This window comes from Peromyscus maniculatus, chromosome 2 (genome assembly GCF_049852395.1).
Source record: "Peromyscus maniculatus bairdii isolate BWxNUB_F1_BW_parent chromosome 2, HU_Pman_BW_mat_3.1, whole genome shotgun sequence".
NCBI classification, from domain to species: Eukaryota; Metazoa; Chordata; class Mammalia; order Rodentia; family Cricetidae; genus Peromyscus; species Peromyscus maniculatus.
In genome coordinates this window covers 148556690-148577946 of record NC_134853.1, presented here as the reverse complement: position 1 = coordinate 148577946, position 21257 = coordinate 148556690, and the positions used below count along the sequence as shown (strand labels likewise).

General features: G+C 57.4%; 1 protein-coding gene across 13 annotated transcripts in view; it reads right to left on the bottom strand.

The window, feature by feature from the left end:
• The window catches only part of Adgrb2 (adhesion G protein-coupled receptor B2), a 63497-nt gene that overhangs the window by 5123 nt on the left and 37117 nt on the right, over positions 1-21257 (bottom strand). For 4 of the 13 annotated variants that reach the window (XM_076565191.1, XM_042271943.2, XM_042271942.2 and 1 more), the window contains 22 exons: positions 12557-12640; positions 12110-12274; positions 10767-10931; positions 9964-10128; positions 9711-9878; positions 9530-9631; positions 9262-9368; positions 8191-8385; positions 8044-8112; positions 7856-7964; positions 7046-7379; positions 5994-6099; positions 5765-5808; positions 5405-5531; positions 4962-5065; positions 4765-4867; positions 3745-3895; positions 3504-3573; positions 3013-3079; positions 2762-2847; positions 2374-2472; positions 207-378 (listed from right to left, as the gene is read on the bottom strand). In XM_076565191.1, the coding sequence (XP_076421306.1) occupies positions 207-378; positions 2374-2472; positions 2762-2847; positions 3013-3079; positions 3504-3573; positions 3745-3895; positions 4765-4867; positions 4962-5065; positions 5405-5531; positions 5765-5808; positions 5994-6099; positions 7046-7379; positions 7856-7964; positions 8044-8112; positions 8191-8385; positions 9262-9368; positions 9530-9631; positions 9711-9878; positions 9964-10128; positions 10767-10931; positions 12110-12274; positions 12557-12640 (2792 nt within the window). The remainder of the gene's footprint in view (positions 1-206; positions 379-2373; positions 2473-2761; positions 2848-3012; positions 3080-3503; positions 3574-3744; positions 3896-4764; positions 4868-4961; positions 5066-5404; positions 5532-5764; positions 5809-5993; positions 6100-7045; positions 7380-7855; positions 7965-8043; positions 8113-8190; positions 8386-9261; positions 9369-9529; positions 9632-9710; positions 9879-9963; positions 10129-10766; positions 10932-12109; positions 12275-12556; positions 12641-21257) is intronic. The other 9 variants (XM_076565192.1, XM_042271944.2, XM_076565193.1 and 6 more) reach the window with 6 other exon arrangements.

Below are 21257 nucleotides of genomic sequence, written 5' to 3'. Positions count from 1 at the left end.
AGGAGACACAAGCATGGAGCCTGAAGGTGATGCCACCTGGACTGAGAAGTCACAGAGGAGGAACTAAAGAAGGCCCAGGCCTTCAAGGCTACCCAAGTCAGAAGTGCCCGCACCCAGGGCCTGAAGCACCCTGGTCACCCTGTACCCCACAGTGGGGAGAAGCCACAGCTCAGCATGGGGTGGGCACGCGAGACGAGCCTGGGCACCTCTCGGCGCAGGAAGCAGTGCACGGCAGTGATGACGAAGCCCTGCGCGGAGTTGAACACGGCAAAGAGGGCCTGGAAGAGGACCGAGCGGCGGTCTGTCATGGCCAGGACAGCAGACATCCAGGTCAGCGCCAGGAGAGGCAGGACCACGCAGGAACTCCAGAGTGAGGCCCTGAGAAGGACAGCAGCAGAACGTTTGTCAGAGTGACACTCCACAGGACAGGGTGGCAGGAGCCTGGGCCTCTACTCAGCACGGGGACCGGCGGGGACCCAAACTCCAGCATCTTGGGAGTGCTTCCAAGCAGAGAGGGGGCAAGGAACCGGACGGAAAACAGGACAAAGACAGAACTACGGGGCAGGGGCCATGAGGGGTAGGAGGGATGGGCACACAGACACAGAGGGACTGAGCAGGCGCAGAGGCGACATTGGGAAGCAAGGGTGAAGACGGCGAGACAGGAGGGAAGAGGGGCAGACAGACATGGGCAGCTTCGGGCCCAGCTTGCACAGAAGCGCCTTGGAAGCTTTGGAAAAAGACACAGGTCAGAACTACATCCCCAGAGACCCCAAGACAGTAGGCGGGAGAGAAGGAGAGGGGGAGCAGAGAAAGATGGCCGCCACAGTAAAAGGAGTACGAGACAGACCCCCAGACAGGAAGACTGAGCAGGCAGAGCATGTGGACGACACCACAGCGCAAACCCATGCAGAGAAGACGGGGTCAAGCCCAGCCAGCTTGAGGCTTGGAGGAACCTCTGGCTCCTGGTGGTTGCTCAGAACCCAGGGCAGAAGGATCCTAGCTGGGGTCAGAACCAGGCCTATGCATCCCTGGCCCCGTTGCAGAGACAAAAGGCAGACAGGATGAGGCCAACAGACTGGTCTCCAGCCCCAACAACTGCTATAGCCCATGAGGAAGAAGAGATGGAAGCCCCACTCTGGCCCACCCCCGGGACCCCCAGCGGAGAGTGAGGCACAGCCCCAGACAGGGCAGGGTGGCAGGCACCGTTCTGCAGAGACAGCCAGAGGCTGAGGCAGAAAGATGGCCAGGCAGGGGGCCAAGACCTGTCCGGTGAAGAGCGGTTCAGGGCTATTGAGCCAGGCAAGGTTGGGGTGGAGGCACAGTGTGTCTCTGAAGCCCTGGAGGCGGAGCCAAGAGCCGGAGAGGCTCTAATCACAGTAATAAGAGCTGTCATTGATTAACAGGCAATTCTCTGCCAGGCCCTCCACTGAACACTTTACATAGATTATTTCAAATTGTGATCAAAACAACTCCAACAAACAGGCCCGGGGACTAGTGTCCCAATTGACAGATGAGGAGACTGGAGTGTGCCCAGCTGGACAGGGAGAGGGGAGCTGGGACCCAAACCCAGCTTGGCGAGCAGACTCTGAGGCCTACACTTTGATCTGCCGGTTTAGCAGACTCGGGCACAGGGAGGTGGTAGCCCAAAGCAGAGGAAGCTCACTGCTCCTCGAGTGTCACAGGGCTCGGCAATGATGGCACCAGCCGCCTCCACAGGTCCCCTGAGGTGTGTGACGAAGCTGTGCCCTTTCTGGTTGGGAGGACTCAGGTGGCCATCCAGCCCTGGGGTTCTAAGATTGCAGAGCTGGGGTTCTAAGATTCCTAGCTGCTAGGTTGGGGTGTCTCGAGATAACTGTCTTCCTCCATGATTCTCTCTCTGATGGTGAGATTCAAGGCCTCTGAAACTCAAGTCAGATTCTCTGACGGACAAGAGTGTGTTTCAGTCATCCTAACACTCTCAGCTTCTGACTGTTTATTCAAAGGTTCCACTATTCTAATTTGAAGGTTGAATAGCTCAAAAATTCTAAGGGCCTAAGATTCTTAGGGCCTTCGGGCTGGTGGGGAGAGGAGGAGGAGGAGTCTGCAGCTGTGCCTGTGTAGGAAATTAAGCCAGAACAAGGACAGGGACCAGAGGGAAGGGTGAGCAGAGTACCACAGCAACTTGTGGAAGACTTCACTCCCATCACCCTCAGCCACCTCAGACCTGAACTCCAGAGAGCATGTAGCAGTTGGGGGTGGGGGGGCGGGCGAGGGCAGGGCAAGCTCTCCAGGACACTGGGCTGATATACCTCCCAATCCCCACCATGGGCACTGCCCTCCCATTCCTTAGCCCCTGCCCGCCCCCACCGCCCCCCCCCAGGGGGCACGACTAACATGGCATTCCTGGCCGAGGCTGAGCTGAGCAGGGGGCTGGGGACCGCTCCACACGCTGAGCAGGGGAGGAGCAGGCTGGCCCAGGGGCACCGCTCCGACCTCGGGGGGGCGGCACAGACATGGGAGAAGGGGGAGACACATGGGAAGCCGGGAGGTGGGCAGAATGAGCCCCGAGAAGGGTGGGAGGGGAGGGCAGACGAGAGAGAGAGAGCTGGGTTAGGGTGGGCGAGGGGTGGCCGCTGAGCACTCCGGGTGCCCACCTTGCCTGCACCCTTGATGCCCCAAGGTTGGGGAGCCTGGGTTGGCATCAGCAAGCCCTGAGTCTCCGAGGTGCACTCGGCTCCCCCTCCCTGCGCATTTCCCAGAGTTGCAGAGACCCTCCCCTTACCCGGCCCTCTGCTTCTTGGATTTGTCTGACACGCCATCTCGAGCCATGAGCTTGTTGAACACGATGATTCCGATGAGCATGTTCACCTGGGGGCCCGGTGGAGCCGAGCGAGCGGGGAAGACAGGATCACCAAGTGCCCTCGGGGCAAGGACACCCCCAGGTGGGAGCTGGAGGTCAGGGAGAAGGCAGAAGGAACCGATGACCCCCTGGGGCCACATCCCTCCCTGGATGCTGAAGGGGCACGCACATACCAGGACAATGACTGCAGCTGGACCCACAAAGGCGTAGAGCAGGCCCCCCTCCAGGGAAAGCCAGCAGCTGGGGCAGGGGAGAAGAGAGGCAATCAGACACCCAGCAGGCCTTTCCTCCCTTCATCCTCCACCTCAGGCCCTAGGCAGTCATGCCCACATCACCAGTCCATACTAAGCCTCCATCCCGTCAAGGAGAAACACAGCCATGTCATGACGAGACTCTTTCCTCTCCCACAAAGATTCACATCAGGCCCCCACAGAAATAAAAGTAAGCTGACCCCTGGGTGCAATGGTGTTTAGAAATGACCCAATCCCAACATGTCCTTTTACAGCCAGGGAAACTGAGGCTCAGGGATAAGGAAGTTTACCCAAAGATCTGCAGTAAGCACAGGTCAAGACCTCAGCCTGGAAAGATCTAATGCCCAGTCCACTTCCTCCAACAGACCCACAGACCCCTCCACCCCCACCCTCACCACAGGAGGCACACGTACTAGCTGGATGTACCGTATCCTTTGGTGCGTGTAAAGCCAACAGACACAGCCACCACCAGGGCCGGCAGACCTGGGGAGTTGGGGTCACAGGTAAGAAGGCTGCAGGGGGGACCCTCCCTATCATCCTCCAGCCCAGCTGACCCCCGTCCCCAGAGAGCTGGGCCAGTGTCCAGGTAGCACCTCCCCGGCTTCCCCGGCCACTCGAGGCCCGACAGCAGAGTCCAGCACTGGCCTTGCTCACCCCAGCCCAGGCAGAGGAAGCGCTTGCGAACCAGGCGGGTGCGCATCCGCCCGATGACAGCCAGATAGGATTGCCAGGCCTCTGTAAGCACCCAGCAAAAGGAGGACAGAAAGAAGAAGTGCAGGAAGGCAGCCGTCATGGTGCATACGCCCTGCAGGGAGAGGTAACGGGAGGGAGTGGCCCTGAGCAGTGGCCAGGGTGGGCGCTGCCAACTTCCCACACTGACTGCCGGGCCTAGGCGCTGCATGGCCAGCCGCCTACCTGAGCCCCTCCCCAAGAGCCCTGCCAGGCACCCCCGCCTTCCTGCACCCACACACAGCACGACACAGGCCTGGTGACATGCACACAGCACTAGGCATCCGGGGAGGCGGGCAGGCAGGCCACCCACGCACAGACAGGAGCACTTGCCACGTCATGGCCGAGCAAAACCCCACACCTGGCTCTCTCAGTGCTGGCTGGCACTGGGCAGAGGAGGCCAAGGAGGGTAGGAGGGAGAGTCAGCATGGAGCATCTGCAGGCAGATGGCGACGGAGGACTCACAGACAAGAGGGGGGTCTGATGCCTCCCGCCCAACACCCATGCACGCACCCAGGCACTCACGCACACATTCACTGATGTATACAAACACTCATTACTGAGTACACACACCCCAACGCCTTCAAGTGTGCCTGCACACTACACACACACACCCTCACCAACATCCATCCCTCAGGCCATCCACACAAACGTCTACCCTCAGAGTTAGAGAGATGACCCAGCGGTTAAGAGCACTGGCTGCTCTTCCAGAGGACCTGGGTTCAATTCCCAGCACCCACATGGCAGCTCCCAGCTGTCTATAAGTCCAGTTCCAGGGGATCTGACACCCTCGTACAGACATACATGGAGGCAAAAATACCAAAGCACATAAAACAAAAATAAATAAACCATTAAAAACAAACCCACCCTCACTTGCAGGCACTCGCCACCTTCACCCGCTCCTTGGATGCCCCTCCCCACACACCCCCAGGAGCCTGCACCTGCCTTGCTCAGCACCCGGGACTGGCCCACGAGGATCAAGATGTTGGAAGCCAGGATGGACAGGCAGAAGTTCAGCAAGATGATGGAGCGTTCTGACTTTATAAACCTGACAGGGCACAGTGGGCAGAGGCAGAGGCATTGGCTGCCTGCCTAACCCTGGAGAGCTGGCCACCTCCCATCCTGCTCAGCCTCCGACTTACCTCCAGAAGGCGGCATAGATGGCAAGCAGTGTGAGCAGGGCCATGCAGGACACTGCACAGCCGATCACCAGGGGGACCGAGGGAGCACCCGCCAGCTCCAGGGTCTGTGGGAGATGGGTTGCCGGGAGAGGGCAGAGGTAGGGCACCCAGTCTCCCCATCTGATGCAAGCAGGCATGCTCCTCACATGCAGAAGGGCACAAGTGCACAGATGTATTTACACTCAGCCACCCACACTCTTCCAGACACAAGCCGATGCACGCACATACCCACATAGGCACACAGGCTCTCACTCACCCACCGCCATACACTCCTGCGCAGGCATTAGGGCTACGATCGACATCAGACCCCCGACCTTGTGCGATCCCACAAGCACATCTGTACAGAGCCACATTTGGGGTCACTCAGATGCCTGGACGAGCCCCAGCACCTCTCTCCCACTCACCAGGTCCTTGGGTGGCTGAGCCAGAACGGCAAAGGTGGACAAATGTTGACACTGGCAGCGGGTGTGCGCTGCCTGGGTCTCCAAGGTCTGGCAGTTCTCAGTGTTCCAGTCCCCTGAGCTGGCATCTCTTGGATGAGGGAGAAGTGGCGTGAACCCAGGGCCCATGACTGTGGCCCCGAACCCAGTGCCGACTACTGCCCAGACAGGTGAAATCCAGGGCAAGGCTACAGCCATGAGATGGAGTAGGGGGCCCAAGGTGTGCTCTTGACCCCTCAGACCAAGGATGGCACCAAGGAACCCTTTGGCCTTCTAGGTGGGAGACCATTTCTGATGAGAGGGTCTAAGGTTGCCCCAACTCACGCTCTCGAATAGTCCCAGCTGGCACAGTGGGGATCGGTGGTGCCCTGGAGAGCAGAAGATGTGTACATGCTAGGATGAGCAGCGCACTGGCCCTTGCCGCGGTCTCTCCTGCCTGCCAGCAGCTCCCACACAGATCAGGCCCACCATCCAACACGGACCACCGCCCTGAGATAGGCCTCAGGCCCGAAGTGGGCAGACATCTGGGGTCCCCACCTGGTCCCTCACTCACATTGATGATATAGGACAGCTCCACTGTGATGAGGGGCTCAGCGGGAGGCTGGGTGGGGGGACGCACAGTCACTGTCATGACCCGGGAGGTAACAGCAAGCGGGGGCCTAGGGGACAAGTACTGAGGTCAGCTCCTGCCAGCAGGTGTTCAGACTGGGAGACTTTAATCTGTCATGGCTGGGGACGGCCAGGGGCCAAGGGAGGGCCCAGCACTTGGTCTGCAAAGTCCTGGACACCAGCACAGCCTCCTGAGAGGCTGGCAGGCATATAACTGCCTGAGTGTTATATTTTTTGTGGATCTGTGTGTGTGTGCATGTGCATGTATGCAGGTGGGTGTATGTGTGTGTTCATGAAGACAACCTTGGGTGTTGTTTCTTTGGCACTGTCCACCTGTCCTTTTTGTTTTTGTTTTTTGTTTTTTGTTTTTTTGTTGTTTTGTTTTTTTAGACAGGGTTTCTCTGTGTAGCTTTGCGCCTTTCCTGGAACTCGCTCTGTAGCCCAGGCTGGCCTCGAACTCACAGAGATCCACCTGCCTCTGCCTCCCAAGTGCTGGGATTAAAGGCGTGCGCCACCAACGCCCGGCCACCTGTCCTTTTTAAGACAGGCTTTCACTGGCCTACAACTTTCGAAGCAGGCTAGGTTGGCTTGTCTGCAAGCCCCAAGGATCTACCTCTTCCTGCCTTCCCAGCACGGAAAATACAAGTGCACTGCCAACATGCCAGGCTATTTTTACATACGCCAGTGGTTCTCAGGCCATGGGTCTCGACCCCCAAAGACCATCGGAAAACACAGAATTTACATTCAGAACAGTAGCAAAATTATGGTTATGAAGTAGCCATGAAAATAATGTTCTGGTTGGGGGTCACCATAGCATTCATTAAACTTCATTTAAAGGGTTGCAGAGTTAGGAAGGCTGAGGACCCGCTGCCAGAAGTCCTGGGGTCCTCCTGCTTACAAGGCAAACACTTTTCCGGCCCTGGCTATTTCTGAGAAGTGACCATGTCCACAGGCAGGCCAGGGGCCCCTTGAGGTGCAGGCTGCAGGGGGACTCACCTGGGGGGTGGGAGGATGAGGCCGAGGGTGCGGTAGAGCACAGCACCGATGACAAAGTAGGAGGACTCATCTGGGTCGGCTGGGAGAAGGCGCTGGTGGGCGTGGCCTGGGCCAGGGGGCACCGTTCCTGGGCCCCTCCCCCTGCCTGGGCTGCCTGCTGTAGCTGCCCCAGGTGTGGCTGGCTTCCCTGGGGAGGACAGGCTGAGCACCTCCTTGGGTAGGAAGAGGCGGTCCTCTGAGTGCCGCACCCAGTCCTTCATGCCCCTGCGGCCCCGCATGGGAAATGTGATATCACTGGACACGGCTGAGATTGGCTCTCTCTGGATGCTGATCACTGTAGTGGAGGGGAGGCGGGCGGGCGGGCGGGGCACATCGAAGACAGACAGGGAGGTGGGGGCGCGGGGGGGCGGGGGGGCGGGAGGCAAGGCGGGCGGGCGGGGCACATCGAAGACAGACAGGGAGGTGGGGGGGCCCGGGAGGCATCCAGGGGAAGAGACAGATGTGAGGGAGACATACACCAGGGAGGACACAGCAGGAACCAACACAGAAGTGAGGGGCGCGGAGGGGCGCGGTGTGGCGCGGTGTGGCGCGGCGTGGCGCGGTGCGGCGCCAAGGTGGATGCAGAGACAGTGGAGCGGAGGAGGGGAGGAAGAGGTGGAGAGGCAGAAGCATGGGAAACAGGACTTGTAAACAAAAGAGCAAAGCAGAGCGCCCCTCACCAACACCCCTCCCCCAGGGAAGTATGGTCCTGTGGTGCCCGGCTCCCCTCCCCTCCCCTCCCCCTCCCCTCCCCCGCCCACATCCTTGTACCTAGATTGTCCGTGACAATCAGAGAACTCTGGAAGGCCTTGAGAGCATCACCCACGAGGTGAATGAAGTCTTCCACAACACGCAGCAAGTGCACAGAGCCAGGAGACACCTGGGAACAGAGAGTGTGTGAGGGTCTGAGGCAGGGGTGGGTCATGGGAGGAGAGAGAGCTGGAGGCTGAGCCCCTCACCTGCTGAGCATCATCCCACTTGTCCTTATTCTCAGAATCCACCATGAAGCTCACCACCTGGAAGAAACGCTGGGAAAAGCAGTGTGCGGGTCAGGAGGTACCCGGCACCCGGCTGCCCCAGCAGACCCTGCCACTGGGGGGTAGTACCTGCACATCATCAGCAGAGGGGACATAGGTGGCCCTCCTGAAGGTGTCGGTGACATTCCTCAGAATGTCCACAGAGAAGAGCAGGTCCCCGCTGTAGTAAGTGCGCCGCGCCAGTAGCTCCTGCAGGCTTCTTACCACCTGTGACATGCCCTCACCTGCCAGCATGCGCTGGCCCTTAGCCAGGTGCTCTCGAAGCTGCAGGTGACATGTGCATGCCCCTGTCACTGGAGCGTTAGAAACCGGGACCGGCCTCTGGCCTGTCCCTCCTCCCATCTACCCACTAGGTGCTTCCAGGAAGAGAGAGGGCGTGGGAAATCAAAGAGAGGCTCCCAGAGACACAGTCCAAGAAAGGAGTCGGAGGTGACTTCGGAGACAGGAGGAACTCTGAGGTCCAAATGCAGAACGATAAGCTTTTCCCAGGGACTGGGCACCTCCCTGTCCCTAAGGGGCCTTGATCATTCTGAAACACCACACACACACAGGCTCTCTCAAACACAAGTTCTCAATGCAAACACACCATCATTACCCAATTTGGTCAGAAATGTTTGCTGATACCATCCTGACACCATGCAAACCCTTGGCTGGGAACCGGGGACATGATGGTAACTTCAACTTTGTCCCTGCCTTCAAAGAGCTCCCAGTGTAGGAGAGCACAGTTAAGTGCATTCTTTGTTTGTGTTTTGGTTTCTTGAGATAGCTCTCTCTATGTAACCCTGACAGTCCTGAAGCGTGCTGTGTAGACCAGGCTGGTCTCAACTCAGAGATCCACCTGCCTCTGCCTCTCCAGCGCTGGGCTAAAGGCATGTGACATTATGCCCAGCTACAATGCACTCTTCGCTCTCCTTGTCTGAGAAGCTCAGGATGGGGGGGACTGTGGGTGGGAACCCAGAGGTATGTACCAGGGATAAAGACACCTGAGAGGCCCTGGTATCTGAGTAGGAGTTTGCCAGACAAAGAGAAACACAGCATACACCAAGGTGTGGGGGGATGGATGAGCCCTAAGCTCCTGCCACCCCCTACCAGGGCTTGGGACGCATCACATGGCTCCCCAAGCCAACGAGGCACACTCACTGACAGGTACAGGTAGCGGTACTCATGGGAGATGCAGCGAGCAAAGCTGGGCAGTCCCCAATATGCCACGCCCTGTGCACTGAGGAGACAGCGGCGGCTGGCAGACCCTGCAGAGAGATAAGACGGGGACCGGCATTAAGGCTGCGCGCGCGCGCTCTCTCTCGCTGCGCCCTGCACATCTAGGGATGCAGACCCAGGGCCTGGGCCCCAGAGGTGGGCAGCAGGGATGGTGGGGCACGGGTCTGCAGACCCAGCTGCCTGCCCTTACCCGAGGCATTGGGGGGACACTTGTTGTAAATGATCTCGCCGGCCGCTGCCTTCTTCCACGTCATCAGCATCACGTACTCATCCCTGCACATCTCGTGGAAGGCTGTGGGGATAGGGCGAGGGGTGGGGGCTCAGCTGGGCTCGCACACGTGACCCCAGCCCCAGGGCTGAATAAGCAGTACCTGGACACCTCTTCTCACTGCAGGGCTTCACCTCCTCCCCTGTGCCCTCACACGGGTAGCCCTGTGTGCCCGAAGCCTGGCACATGCGGAAGCGGCGCTGCCAGCCGGTGTCACAGGTCTTGGAGCACAGGCTCCATGCGTTCCATGGCCCCCACTTGCCGTCAGTGGCTATGAGAAAAAGGGGAAGTTTGAGAAGCCATAGGTGCCTCCAAGGCCAGGGCGACCACCAGCTACCCGCACACCAAGCACTCACCCGGACATTCGAGATTGCTGCACTCGCGAGTGTCGGTAAGGGCACCTGTGCATGTGGCCCAGGCTGGGCCGGCCATACTGCATTTCCGGCTGCGCTGCTGGGTCCCGTTGGCACACGATGAAGAGCATGGGCCCCAGGGACCCCATTCTAGCCACTGGCCTTCCACTGCATGGGGAGACACAAGCAGGGGTGGCCGTTGAGCAGAACGTGGGTGAGCTAGTAGGGATAGGGTTCCACGGGGAGGTGGCAGAGCCTGAAGGCCACTCGGACCTATGACGGGCCAGACCATCTGAGCTGGGCATATGAAAGGGTCTGGGGTGAGTGGGTGGTGACTCGGGGGCCTCTTTCTGCCTGCCTGCCTGCCACCAGCTCCAGGAATACATGACACCTCTCCACGCAGCACCAAGGGCAAGCCTCAGAGGTGAGTTGTGTGTGTGAGAGAGAGGATGTGGATTGTAATGGCACCTTTGCCTACACATAAGCCCAGCTTTGTGTCCATGGTGCCAAGGACACCAAAGTGCTATTTACAGCAAGGGCAGCTGACGGCATGGAAAAACGGGCACCGGAAAGCAGGCCCCTTGTGATGGGGCCACAAGGGGCCAACCCCAAGTCAGGGCTGGGTTTCACCACCCACTGGTTGCTAACAGGTATGCTTCTCCAGTCTCCCCATGCGTGGTCCAAGTTATGGGAACCCCGCCCTCCGCCCAGGGACGGGGCACTGGACCTGACTGCCTCCCCTAGGTCGCCCGATCCCCCCACCCGGCTGGGCAGCGCCTGCCTAGAAGCCCCTTGGCGCTACTGACCCGGGCAGGCGGCCATACTGCAGAGTTTAGTCTGCAGCTCGGGACCCTCGCAGGCCTTGCCGCCGTGCTGGGGGGGCACGCAGGTCCGCATCCGACTCCGGGACCCCCGCCCGCAGCTGCGGGAGCACAGGCTCCAGGACCCCCACTCCTCCCACACGCCGTGCACTGCAAGGAAGCACGTGGCCGGTGGCTGGGCGGCACCTTGGCTCCGCCCACAGCCAGCGCCCATCCGCCCGCCAATCAGGAGTTCCGCAATTCTACGGCCACTTCTCATTGGCTCCGCCCTGGGTTCTGTTGCCAGGGCGAGATGGCTTAGGGTCCCCAGGATATCCACCCTTTGTGGGGATGTGGTCCCAAATCATACAGAACAGATTCTGTGGACACCCGGATAGGGTGGGCAGGACCAGCCTGAGGAGCCAATGGTCTTCCTCTCCTGGGGGCACAGGAAGACCCAGGAAAGGATCCAAGATCCATCCTTCTCTTCCCTTCCCACCCCCAGACCCAGAGCCCCAATCCAACAGGGCAGGCCTGGGGCAACAGAAGTGCCCCTCCCAGCCCCAGCTGCATAGACACACAGACAGACACGAACCTCTACATAGACACTGACGGACACCACGAGCTCACAAGCGGGAACACAACTTTGTCCCCGTGCTCCACAAGCCCCGGCTACACCCCCAAGTCCTGAGAGCCTTCCCCGGTAAACTCTACTAACTCTACTTCACCCCAGGGAAGCCAAGAGCAGAACTGGCTGTCACTGCCCTGTCTCTCAGTCACCGACGGACCCAGGCAGAGACACCATGCATTTCCTCAGTACCTGCCTACAGTACCTGCGTGTTCAACTGATTTAAGTCTAACGGCCCAACAGAGGCGCCCAAGGGAGCGGAAGGGGAACCATCAGGGAGGGCTTCGTTTTAAAAATAGAGTGGCATACATCTTAGATCTAAGGGCGGGCTGAACGCTTTAGCCATGACGGGAGAGGGTCAGGGTAAGAATAAGCAAATGCAGAGAGCTGGGACACTGCCAGAGGTGCTGGTGAGGTCAGGACTAAGGGAGAGTGGAAGAGGCAGTGTGCAGAGAACAGCCTTGGCTACCAAGATGGCGGCGTCAGGGGGTGAAAGCAGACCCCAGATGTGTGTTCTGCTACTTCCGTAACCCCAAGTGCTTCATGCCAGGTTGGCATAGTGCCTGGGTAAGGCATGGTGTGTGTTGGGGGGGGGGGGGAGGCAAGTCTGTTGAAGGCGAGGAAGGGGTAACCGAACATTTGGGGAAGCTGTGAGTTTTATGTCCTGTCACAGACGGGACCTGACTCTGCTGGCAGATGGAGCAGGGAGGAGGACGCCTACCTGGGCAGGTGGCTGAATTGTTGCAGGGCCGGGTCTCCCGAAGGGGCCCGCTGCACAGAGTCCCATAGGGGGAGGACACGCAGGAGCGGGTCCGCACCTGCAGACCCTGACCACACGTCAGGGAACACACGCTCCACGGGGACCACTCCTCAGCTGCCGGGTCGCCTACGAGAGAGGGACAGCGTCGGCGGCAAGGGACACCTCCCAGAGAGTTGCATGGTGGATGGAAGGACCAGAGAGATGTGGGTAGGTATCACAGGGACCCTCCTACCCTGAACCCCGAGTGGCAGGCTCTTTGGAAGACAACCCATCCCTACCCACAGGCTTCACATGGCAACATAAGTGAGCTCCAGGACATAGACACAGACAGGCACACGCCAGCACACATGCCACCAGACGCCACAGTCGGGCCCCCGCCACAGAGGAAGGGAGGCGGGCCCGAGTTACCTGTCTGCGCCATGTATAGCCCAGGCTCATCTGCAGACCTTGGCCACTGGGTTTTCACCTTCGGTTCCTCTTCCGGCTCCTCACCTGGAACACGGAGGTGGGCGGCAAGCGGCTTTAGCGGAAGCCAGCTCAGTGCTGCTCTCAGCGGTACAGAGAGGGCAGCCTTGCTGGTCCTTGGCCGAGGGCCTGGAACCAACTGCAGGCGATGCACAGAGAGCATCACCTTGTGCCCCCTGCCCCACCACCACCATTTTACAGATTAGGAAACTGAGGCTCAGAAGGCCACATGGGACTACTCATAGCCACCTTGTCCACCTCTTGCCTCAGGCGAATGGGATGGGAGGGCAATGGCCAATACTGAGTTCTGAGGAGGGGTCTGCGCTATGCCAAGCCATGCCCACACCTATTTCCCCTAACTCTCTCCCCGGGAATATGTGACTGGCATCTCCGTTGGGAGGTGGGACTAAGGACTTAAGAAGTACACAACCCACTGAGCCTGCTGCTTGGCCGTTTCTCCTCCCAGAACTGGCCACCTCAGACCTGCTCTTTGGGTCACGGTTTGCATGGAGTGAACCATGGTCTTGGCATTCAACATAGAACAGTAATGGACTGTGGTGTAAAGGCCCTAGCTCACCTGAGATGGGGGCGGGGGTGCTCAGGCAGAAGTCTATACCACCCCCGACCCTCCTCCCACTAGAGGACTGGTCCAGGCCCTGGCAACCCCACTGGGCCTGGAAGTTTGAGCCTGCCCTACTGTAGACAGCAGCTCCTAAGCCTTCCCCTGCCACAGTGGCCTCCAAAGGCCCGTGTATTTAAGGTTTAGTCCTCAGTTCGGCACTACTGGGAGGTGGCATTAGTGGGTAGAGCTTAGAAAGTCTTGTGATTACTGGGGACAGGAAGGGATGAGTAGACCTTTGTCCCTTCTCCGTCTCCTTTTCATTCCTGGCCATGAGATGGTGGCCTGATGCACATTGCCACACTGATATGCTGTCCTACCACAAGGCCCCAAACAAGAGGAAAACAGACCAAAACCTCGAAGCTCTGAGCCAAAAGGACCTTTCCCACAAAGTCAGCAGATAACCTTTTTTCTTTATAAGCCGATCTCTCAGGCCTTTGTTACAGTAAAGGCAAAGCTGACTGCCTCAAACTGGGTGATCAGGGGGGGAACGGTAGGAATCCACAAGGGAAGACCACACCCACAGTGGGGCCACTAGACAGAGGACGGAAGAGCGTGTAGGCATAGGGCTCAGCCCATAGTGTGATTCCCCCCCCCCAACCAGAAAGAATTGCTCCCCTTCTCTCTGAGAGCTCTTCTGTTTCAGAAAGCTGGGTGGGCACCACGCAGGCAGGCACTGGGGCCGCAGAGAGACCTGTGCTCCTCCCCGCCCCCTGCTGCTCAGTCACGTCACTGCACCTGAGGGAACGCTGACCAGGCCAGTGGCCACCGCCAGACAACCTCCAGGCCAGGTGTGAACTGCCCCCAGCACTGCATCCAGGGCTTGTCGTCTTCACCGGCCTCGTGGCCTGAGCTACTTCCCATAACTTCTGCACCATCGGAAGCCTGGACACCGTAAGGGCATCACTGGACCTCACCTGGAACGTGAGCCCTGGGAGGCGACGCTAGCCGGCTCCGCAGCTCTGGGCAGTCCCGTCCTATCTCTGATCCTGACTTCTCTAGCAAACGGTGCTTGTAGCATCCCACCTCTGGCACCCCTAACCTTGAGGGTCCCCCAGAGGAAGCACAACAGGAACGACATCCACTGTGGCATCATCTGCTTCCCTGCTACCCCGTCGCCTCCACGCCTCCTTGAGCCCTTGGACAGCCTCAGGCTCTGCTGGTCATTTTTTGTCAGCTCGGCACAGGCCTCCCAGATACACAAGAGGGAATCTTAATTGAGAAAATGCTTCCATCAGATGGGCCCATAGGCAAGTCCGAAGTGCGTTTTCTTGACGAATAATCGAAGTGGGAGGGCCCGGCCCACTATGGGGGGGTCACAACTGAGCTAGTGACCCAGGGTTGTATAAGAAAGCAGGCTGAGCTGGGCATGGTGGTGCACACCTTTAATCCAGAGGCAGGAGGATCTCTATGAGCTCCAGACAGCCAGGGATATGCAGAGAGACCTATCTCAATAAATAAATGTGTGTGTGTGTGTGTGTGTGTGTAAGCAGAATGAACAAGCCATGAGTAACAACACACCAGTAAGCAGTGTTCCATGGCCTCTGCATCAGTTCCTGCCTTGAGTACCCACCCTGACTTCCCTAGATAATGGACAAGCTATTAGACGAAATAAAGCCTTTATTCCTCCAGTTGATTTTGGCCATGATCTCTTAACCACTGCAACCGAAACGTTAACTAAGATCCCGTCCGTCTCCAGCAGTCCTCAGAGACGTTGGAGCCAGGCCAGCAGCTGTTCGGTCCCCTTTACCCGTCTCTTCTGTCACGCCTGCTCAGCCATCCCAGCCTGGAGCCTTGTGACAAGCCACTTTCTCCACGCCCACTCCCAGGCTGCTGAAGGCCCTCGAGCGAAGCCAGCTGGCCCCGTGACAGGCTTGGGGCTCTGCGTCTGCTAGGCACCCAGGCTTCCCAGAGGCCCTTGTGGGCTCCATTCCTTCCTCCTTTCCCTCTGTGGCCCCACGTGCCCTTATCCACTCTCCTCAAGCCCACCTCACCTGCTTCTTTAGCCACAGTCTCCTTCACAGAGAAGGGCAAAGCTGGGATACACAGCCCTGACTTGTGGCCACCTCTCGTCCACCTTCCCAGAAGGCCCCATCCATTCCCTGTCCCCCTCCTGTGAGCATTCCCTCAGCTGCCTCTCCTCGGGGCAAGTAGCTGACCCGGCCTCCTCTGTTCTAGGGGGCTCTCCTGGCCGCCCTCATTAGCTGCTCTTTCCCTAGCTGCTGCCCTGGGCTTCCATCCAGTCCCGCTGAGTGGTCCCCAGCTGACTCTCCACTTTCTCACCTGCCGCTCACTTCCGGGCTGGAATGGCACCTCCCCCGTGGAGATCCACTGCAGTCTTGCCGCTGCCGCCGCGGCCCACACCTTTCTACTGAATCCGGACATGACAAAGTCCTCAATGTCCTCGCTGCTGCTAAGTCCTGGGGTTACTCTGCAGGTCTCATCTCTCTTGACCCTCAACATCGTTGGCCCCACTGATCTTTCCTGACCTCAGCCTCCTCCCTACCTTCCTACAGGGGTTCCTCTGCCGCCTCCCCAAAAAGTCTACCGGCCTGTCACTTCTCACAGCAGGCATTCGCGCCTTGTTCTCCCACAATCATCCCCTCAGAGCTTAATGAATCCAGAACCAGCACTCTCCTCATCCTGTGCAGACCCTGCCTGCCTCACCTCCACAGCTAGGTGACCTCCTGAACCATTTCACATCAGATCCCATTCAACGCATCATCTCAAACCTCTCCCCTCAGGTCCTCACCTTCTTTGCTTAGAAAACTCCTACTCAACCTTCAAACCCCACCTCCAATAGCCTTTCATCTCAGAAGCCTTCCTTATTGGCCACTCCTAGGCAGCAGCTGCCCCCTTTCCTATGTCCCTTTCATCAAAGATGGTTCCATTCCCACCTTTCCAATTATTTATTTTTACGTGTAGGGGTGTTTTGCCTGCATATATGTCTGTGCACCTGGAGGCCAGGAGAGGTTGTTGGGTCCCCTGGTACTGGAGTTATAGACAACTGTGAACGGCCATGTGGGTGCTGGGAAGCAAGCCCAGGTCCTCTGGAAGAGCAGCCGGTGTTCTTAAGCACTGAGCCAGTGTCTCCAGCCCCTGATTCTGTCTTCTGTCTGCGGTGTCCACCTCTCCCTTTGAGCCCTTTGAGATGTGTGCAGGCTCCCCCAACCCAAGCCTTGTGAACACCAGCCCCAACTGGGACTATCCTTAAGGCCCGCATCAATCCCAGTCCACACTCCGGGGATACTGTGCAACTGGTCCTAAGTGCTGTAGAACACCCTGGGTCCTGCTCTGATTACACCTTGTGCCCATCTCTAGGTCTCAGTCTGGCATGCAGTAAATGCCAGGTCATGTCACAATGCAGGTCATGTCAGAGACCATCTGACCTGTGTGTTCTGGGCTTGCCTTGCTCCCTGTGGACCCCACATCCCCCAGCCAACTCACCAGCCATATGCTGGCCAGCGCCATAGCATAACCAGAGAGGAACTAGTGGCTTCCAGAGTCCATCCTACTTGAAATCAGCTTTCCCAGACTGAGATCTGGGGTCCCTCTCTCAATCTCCTGAGCGGGGCCAGATTGGTGAAGGAACGAGCCTGCGGCTACAGAGCTGGGCCTATTCCCACAGCCTTCCCATCCATGCACCGCCCCACCTCCCTCAGGAGTAACCAGCAATTCATCTCCCCGCTTGGGAAAGCCAGTTGTCCCTGAAGGGGGCGAAGACGGATAAGACCAGCTGGTATTCACTGCCAGGGACATTTATTCAGTGTGCATGTGCAGACCCAGAACACGGCAGGCGTACATGAGGCCGAGGCAGGCAGATTCCAAGAGGACAAAGAGGACCCAAGAAGGCCGTGAGTGCCCCCATAATCCCCAATATCCTACCTGTGGTGTGTGTGTGTGTGTGTGTGTGTGTGTGTGTGTGTGTGTGTGTTGGCGTGTGTGAGTGCAGGTTTGTTCATGCCACGGCACACATGTGGAGGTCAGAAGACAACCACAAGCCTGAGTCCTCACCTTCCACCTTGTTTGAGACCACATCTCCTGTTGTTCACCACAAGATATGCCAGGCTAGCTGGCCAGCAAGCTTCTGGAGTCTTCTACCCCACCTCCCACTTTGTGGCAAGATCACAGGGATCACAAATGTGTACTGCCATGCCTGGCTTTTATACAGGTGCCGGGGATCCGAACTCAGGTCCTCGGGCTTGCATGGCCAACACTTTGCCCACTGAGCCATCTCCCCAGCTCTAGAATGTCATTTATTAAATAGGTTCCGGGTGCCTACCACCATGCACTCCCCAGTACCTCACTCAGACCCCCCCGGGGTCAGTTCACCCACTGAGGAATGAGACTCCCATGGGGGAGGGGCTGAGCGGGGCCTCCCAGCCAGGCCTGCCTGACTTGGATTTCCTCTACAGAACTGCCCTGCTCTGACAGGATAAAGCTTAGCCAGAACCGTCTTGGGTGTTCCTGCCTAATGTCCACGGAGCCTCACCACAAACAGGTTCTCACCTGTTACTCTGCACACGCTAATTGTTCCATTTCCCTCTGCTTCCCCTCCCAACAACACTACCTCCTGCCACCATAAGGGCCTAGCTCTCCTCTGTGGCTTCCAGTGACACTTTGGGACGCCACCCCAGCCTCGTGACTCCACTCCTGAGGGGGCCTCCAGTAGTTCCCCATTATTATGGCTACACTATAAACCTCTGGATCCCATTGTCCTGTCCAGTCCTGTTTTCACCTTCCCACCAGACAGTCCAGCACACGGCAAGACCGCCTGGACCAATGGGAAGGACACCGATTCTGGAGCTGAACAGATGTGAATGTGACAGCTCTGACACCATCTTGCTGTGTGCTCTCAGCCAAGTCACCTGACCTCTCTGAGCTTCGGATTCTTCAACTGAAAGTTGTTGTTGTTTTTTTTTTGTTTGTTTGTTTGGGTGTTTTGTTTTTGTTTTGTTGGCTTTTTGAGACAGGGTTTCTCTGTGTAGCTTTGGTGCCTTTCCTGGAACTCACTCTGTAGCCCAGGCTGGCCTGGAACTCACAGAGATCCACCTGCCTCTGCCTCCCGAGTACTGGGATTAAAGGTGTGCACCACCACCGCCCGGCTACTTAAACTAAAAGTTAAGGATAATGTCTACCACATGTCACCATAGAGAGAATTAGAGGTGTGGACTATCTAGTCTCTGTACCCCTTTTCATCGTTCAATCACACGAATACTTTATTCTCTCGATGCTTCTGTTCCCTCCTTGCAAAACGCCCTTCCCTCCATCTCAGCCTGCCAAGCACATAGTAAGTGTGGCCTCTTCCAAGAAGCCCTTCCAGACTGGCCACACAGGAATTTGGGTGTGCTGACCCCCTTTCTGTGGCCTAGTTCTTAGATCATCTTACACTAGCTGTCAGTCACCTGTACCCACAACTCCCATGACACCAAAGTCTCAGTCCTCAGTGCCCTCTGGCACAGAAGGCCCAGACTCCAGACAGCCAAGCACAAGGAAATCATCCAGGATCAGAAAGCATAGGTCAGGTCATCCTGGAGATCCCTCCACCCTAGCCACCAGGGGCTATCCTCAGCTCACCTTGCCTCCTCAGCTCACCTTGCCTCTATAGGCAGGATCCACAGGCTCTCTGCTCCTGGGCTACAACTGCCCATAACTGCTGTGTGTGCTGAGCTCCAGACTCCACGAAGCTCGGCACCCAAGACCTCTATGTTATGAATGTGTTAAAGTAATCAGCACTTCCTTGGAGAGACAGCTGTGACTTCCAAAGCAAGTCCTCCCCAGGGCTCCCAGCACCCTTCCTCACACTGGCCCCAGAGCTGGGGTGGCACCAGCCAGCCCCCTGCTGTGTCCTTCCATGCCTTCCCCCGCACCAGGGTGCAGAGAGGGAAGCGGCTGTTGAAAACTCCAGGCTCTCCCCTGCAGCCCGACGTAACCGGGTCTCCCTATGGTAATGGGGTCTCCCTATGGTAACGGGGTCTCCCTATGTAGCTAGGTACCTGCCGGGATGCCAGGCCCCCCGGGGACCCTTCTTCCAATGAACCTGTGATGCCAATCTTCCACCTGAGCTGGATCCCTGCTACTTCCCCATGTGGTCACATCCTCCTGGAGAGCCAGGATCACTGACTGATCACTGACTCAGCCCGCCTGCCTCCTCCACAGTGACGTTTCTTGCTCCCTCCAAGCCACTAACCAACAGGATGAGGTGGCTTGGGATGGCAGTCGGAGCCCTGGTCCCAGCTCCCTGCACAGCCAACAGCTGTACTCCTTACGGCTCTTTCCTCACGTGATATTTCACACTCCCGCCCTTGCGCAGGCTGTTCCCTCGGCTAACGAGGCCCTTCCAGGGGCTTTCACAGAGTGCCAGCAGGATGGCTGGGGCGGCTGGGGCCTTGTGGACAGGAGAAGCTGCCCTTTCACTGCTAGGTCTCTTCTAGGACAATTTGCTGACGAGTCGGGACAATGCTGTTGGTGCCTGTTGTCTCCCCGAAGGGCACAACTCCGCCTCCCAGGAACGTCAGTCAGAAGCCCTTGCAACTGCCCGAAGGATAAAGTCTCAGGAGCCCAGACTTTCACACGTAGCCACCCAGTGCTAATTTCTCTTTCTAACAAATGAAGGAGCAGGAGAGCAGAAGGCTGGGATTTAATACCGCCGCTTTGTTTTCGCAGTGGTGGTTGCTTTTGTTATCGTCTCTTTCAGATAAGTGATAACTCTTTCCATTTATGATATGAAATCTCTCTTTAATATATTAAATTTAAAAGGCAATTCAATTTAAGGAGAAATTTCACAGGCTAGTGGATTCCTATTCACTCCTCAAAACCCACCTCAGAGTCACCTCCTTTAACTGACTTCCCACTCGTTCAGAGCTTGATCCTACACTCTCCCGCCCCACCCTCCGTGACATCCAGAACACTAAATCATGCTAACACAGCAACTGAGGTTTAGTGTGTGTCCCAAGGGCTCGTGTGTAGAAACTTAAGTCCCCATTGTGGGGTATGAAGAGGGTGGAAATTTAGAGCCAGGCATGGTGACACAGGCCTGTAATCCCAGCGGTGGTAAAGAGACAGAGGCAGGAGGACCAGAAGTTCAAGGTCATCCCCCGCTACAGTTGTGAGTTTGAGGCCAACCTGGACTACATGAGACCCTGTCGCAGAAACAGAAAAGGAGTTTAGAGATGTAACTCAACTGGTAGAGTGCTTTTCCTGGCATGCACAAGGCCCTGGCTTCAATCCCCAGCACTGCATGAAACCAGACATGGTAATCCCAAAGCTTAGGAGATAGAGGCAGGAGGATTGAAAGTTCAAGGTCCTGCTCAGATACATAGCAAGTTTGAGGCCAGCCTAGGATACATGGGACCCTGTCTTCTATAGTATTAAGGGGGAGGTTTGAGGAGGTCACTGGGGTTAGTCCTGGTGGCTTCATAAGAAATGAGAGATGTCAGGTACAGTGGCACACGCCTTTAATCTCAGCTCTCCAGAGGCAGAGGCAGGCAGGTCTCTGTGAGTTTGAGGCCAGCCTGGTCTACATAACAATTTCAGGCCTGCCAGAGCTACACAGAGAGACCCTGTCTTTAAAAAAGAAGAAAACAAAGAATTAAGAGAGAGGAGACACAGTCACACATGGTCCCTCTCGTGCCATGTGATAGACACTATATGCCACCTAGGGACTTTGCCAGCAAGAAGGTCATCAACAGACACAGGCCCTTGACTCGGAACAGAATCATGAGCCCAAATAGACCTATCTTCTTTAAGACAGGCCTCGTCTGTGGCATTGTGACATTAGTAGCAAGGAAGAAGCCTCACAGAGCCAGGTGCCACACAGGCTCTCACAGCGCTGCAGAGCATGGCTCTCCTATCCTCACTTTACAGGTGACAAAACAGCACTGAAGTCACTTGTCCATGTGACAGGGCAACTTCAGCCTGTGGCCTTGACGATCACTGTCTACCAACAGCCACTCGGTGACACAAGAGCACACAAAGTGTGCCTCCCTCCCCTCTGATCTCACTCAGAGCTAGCCCCAGATTTGG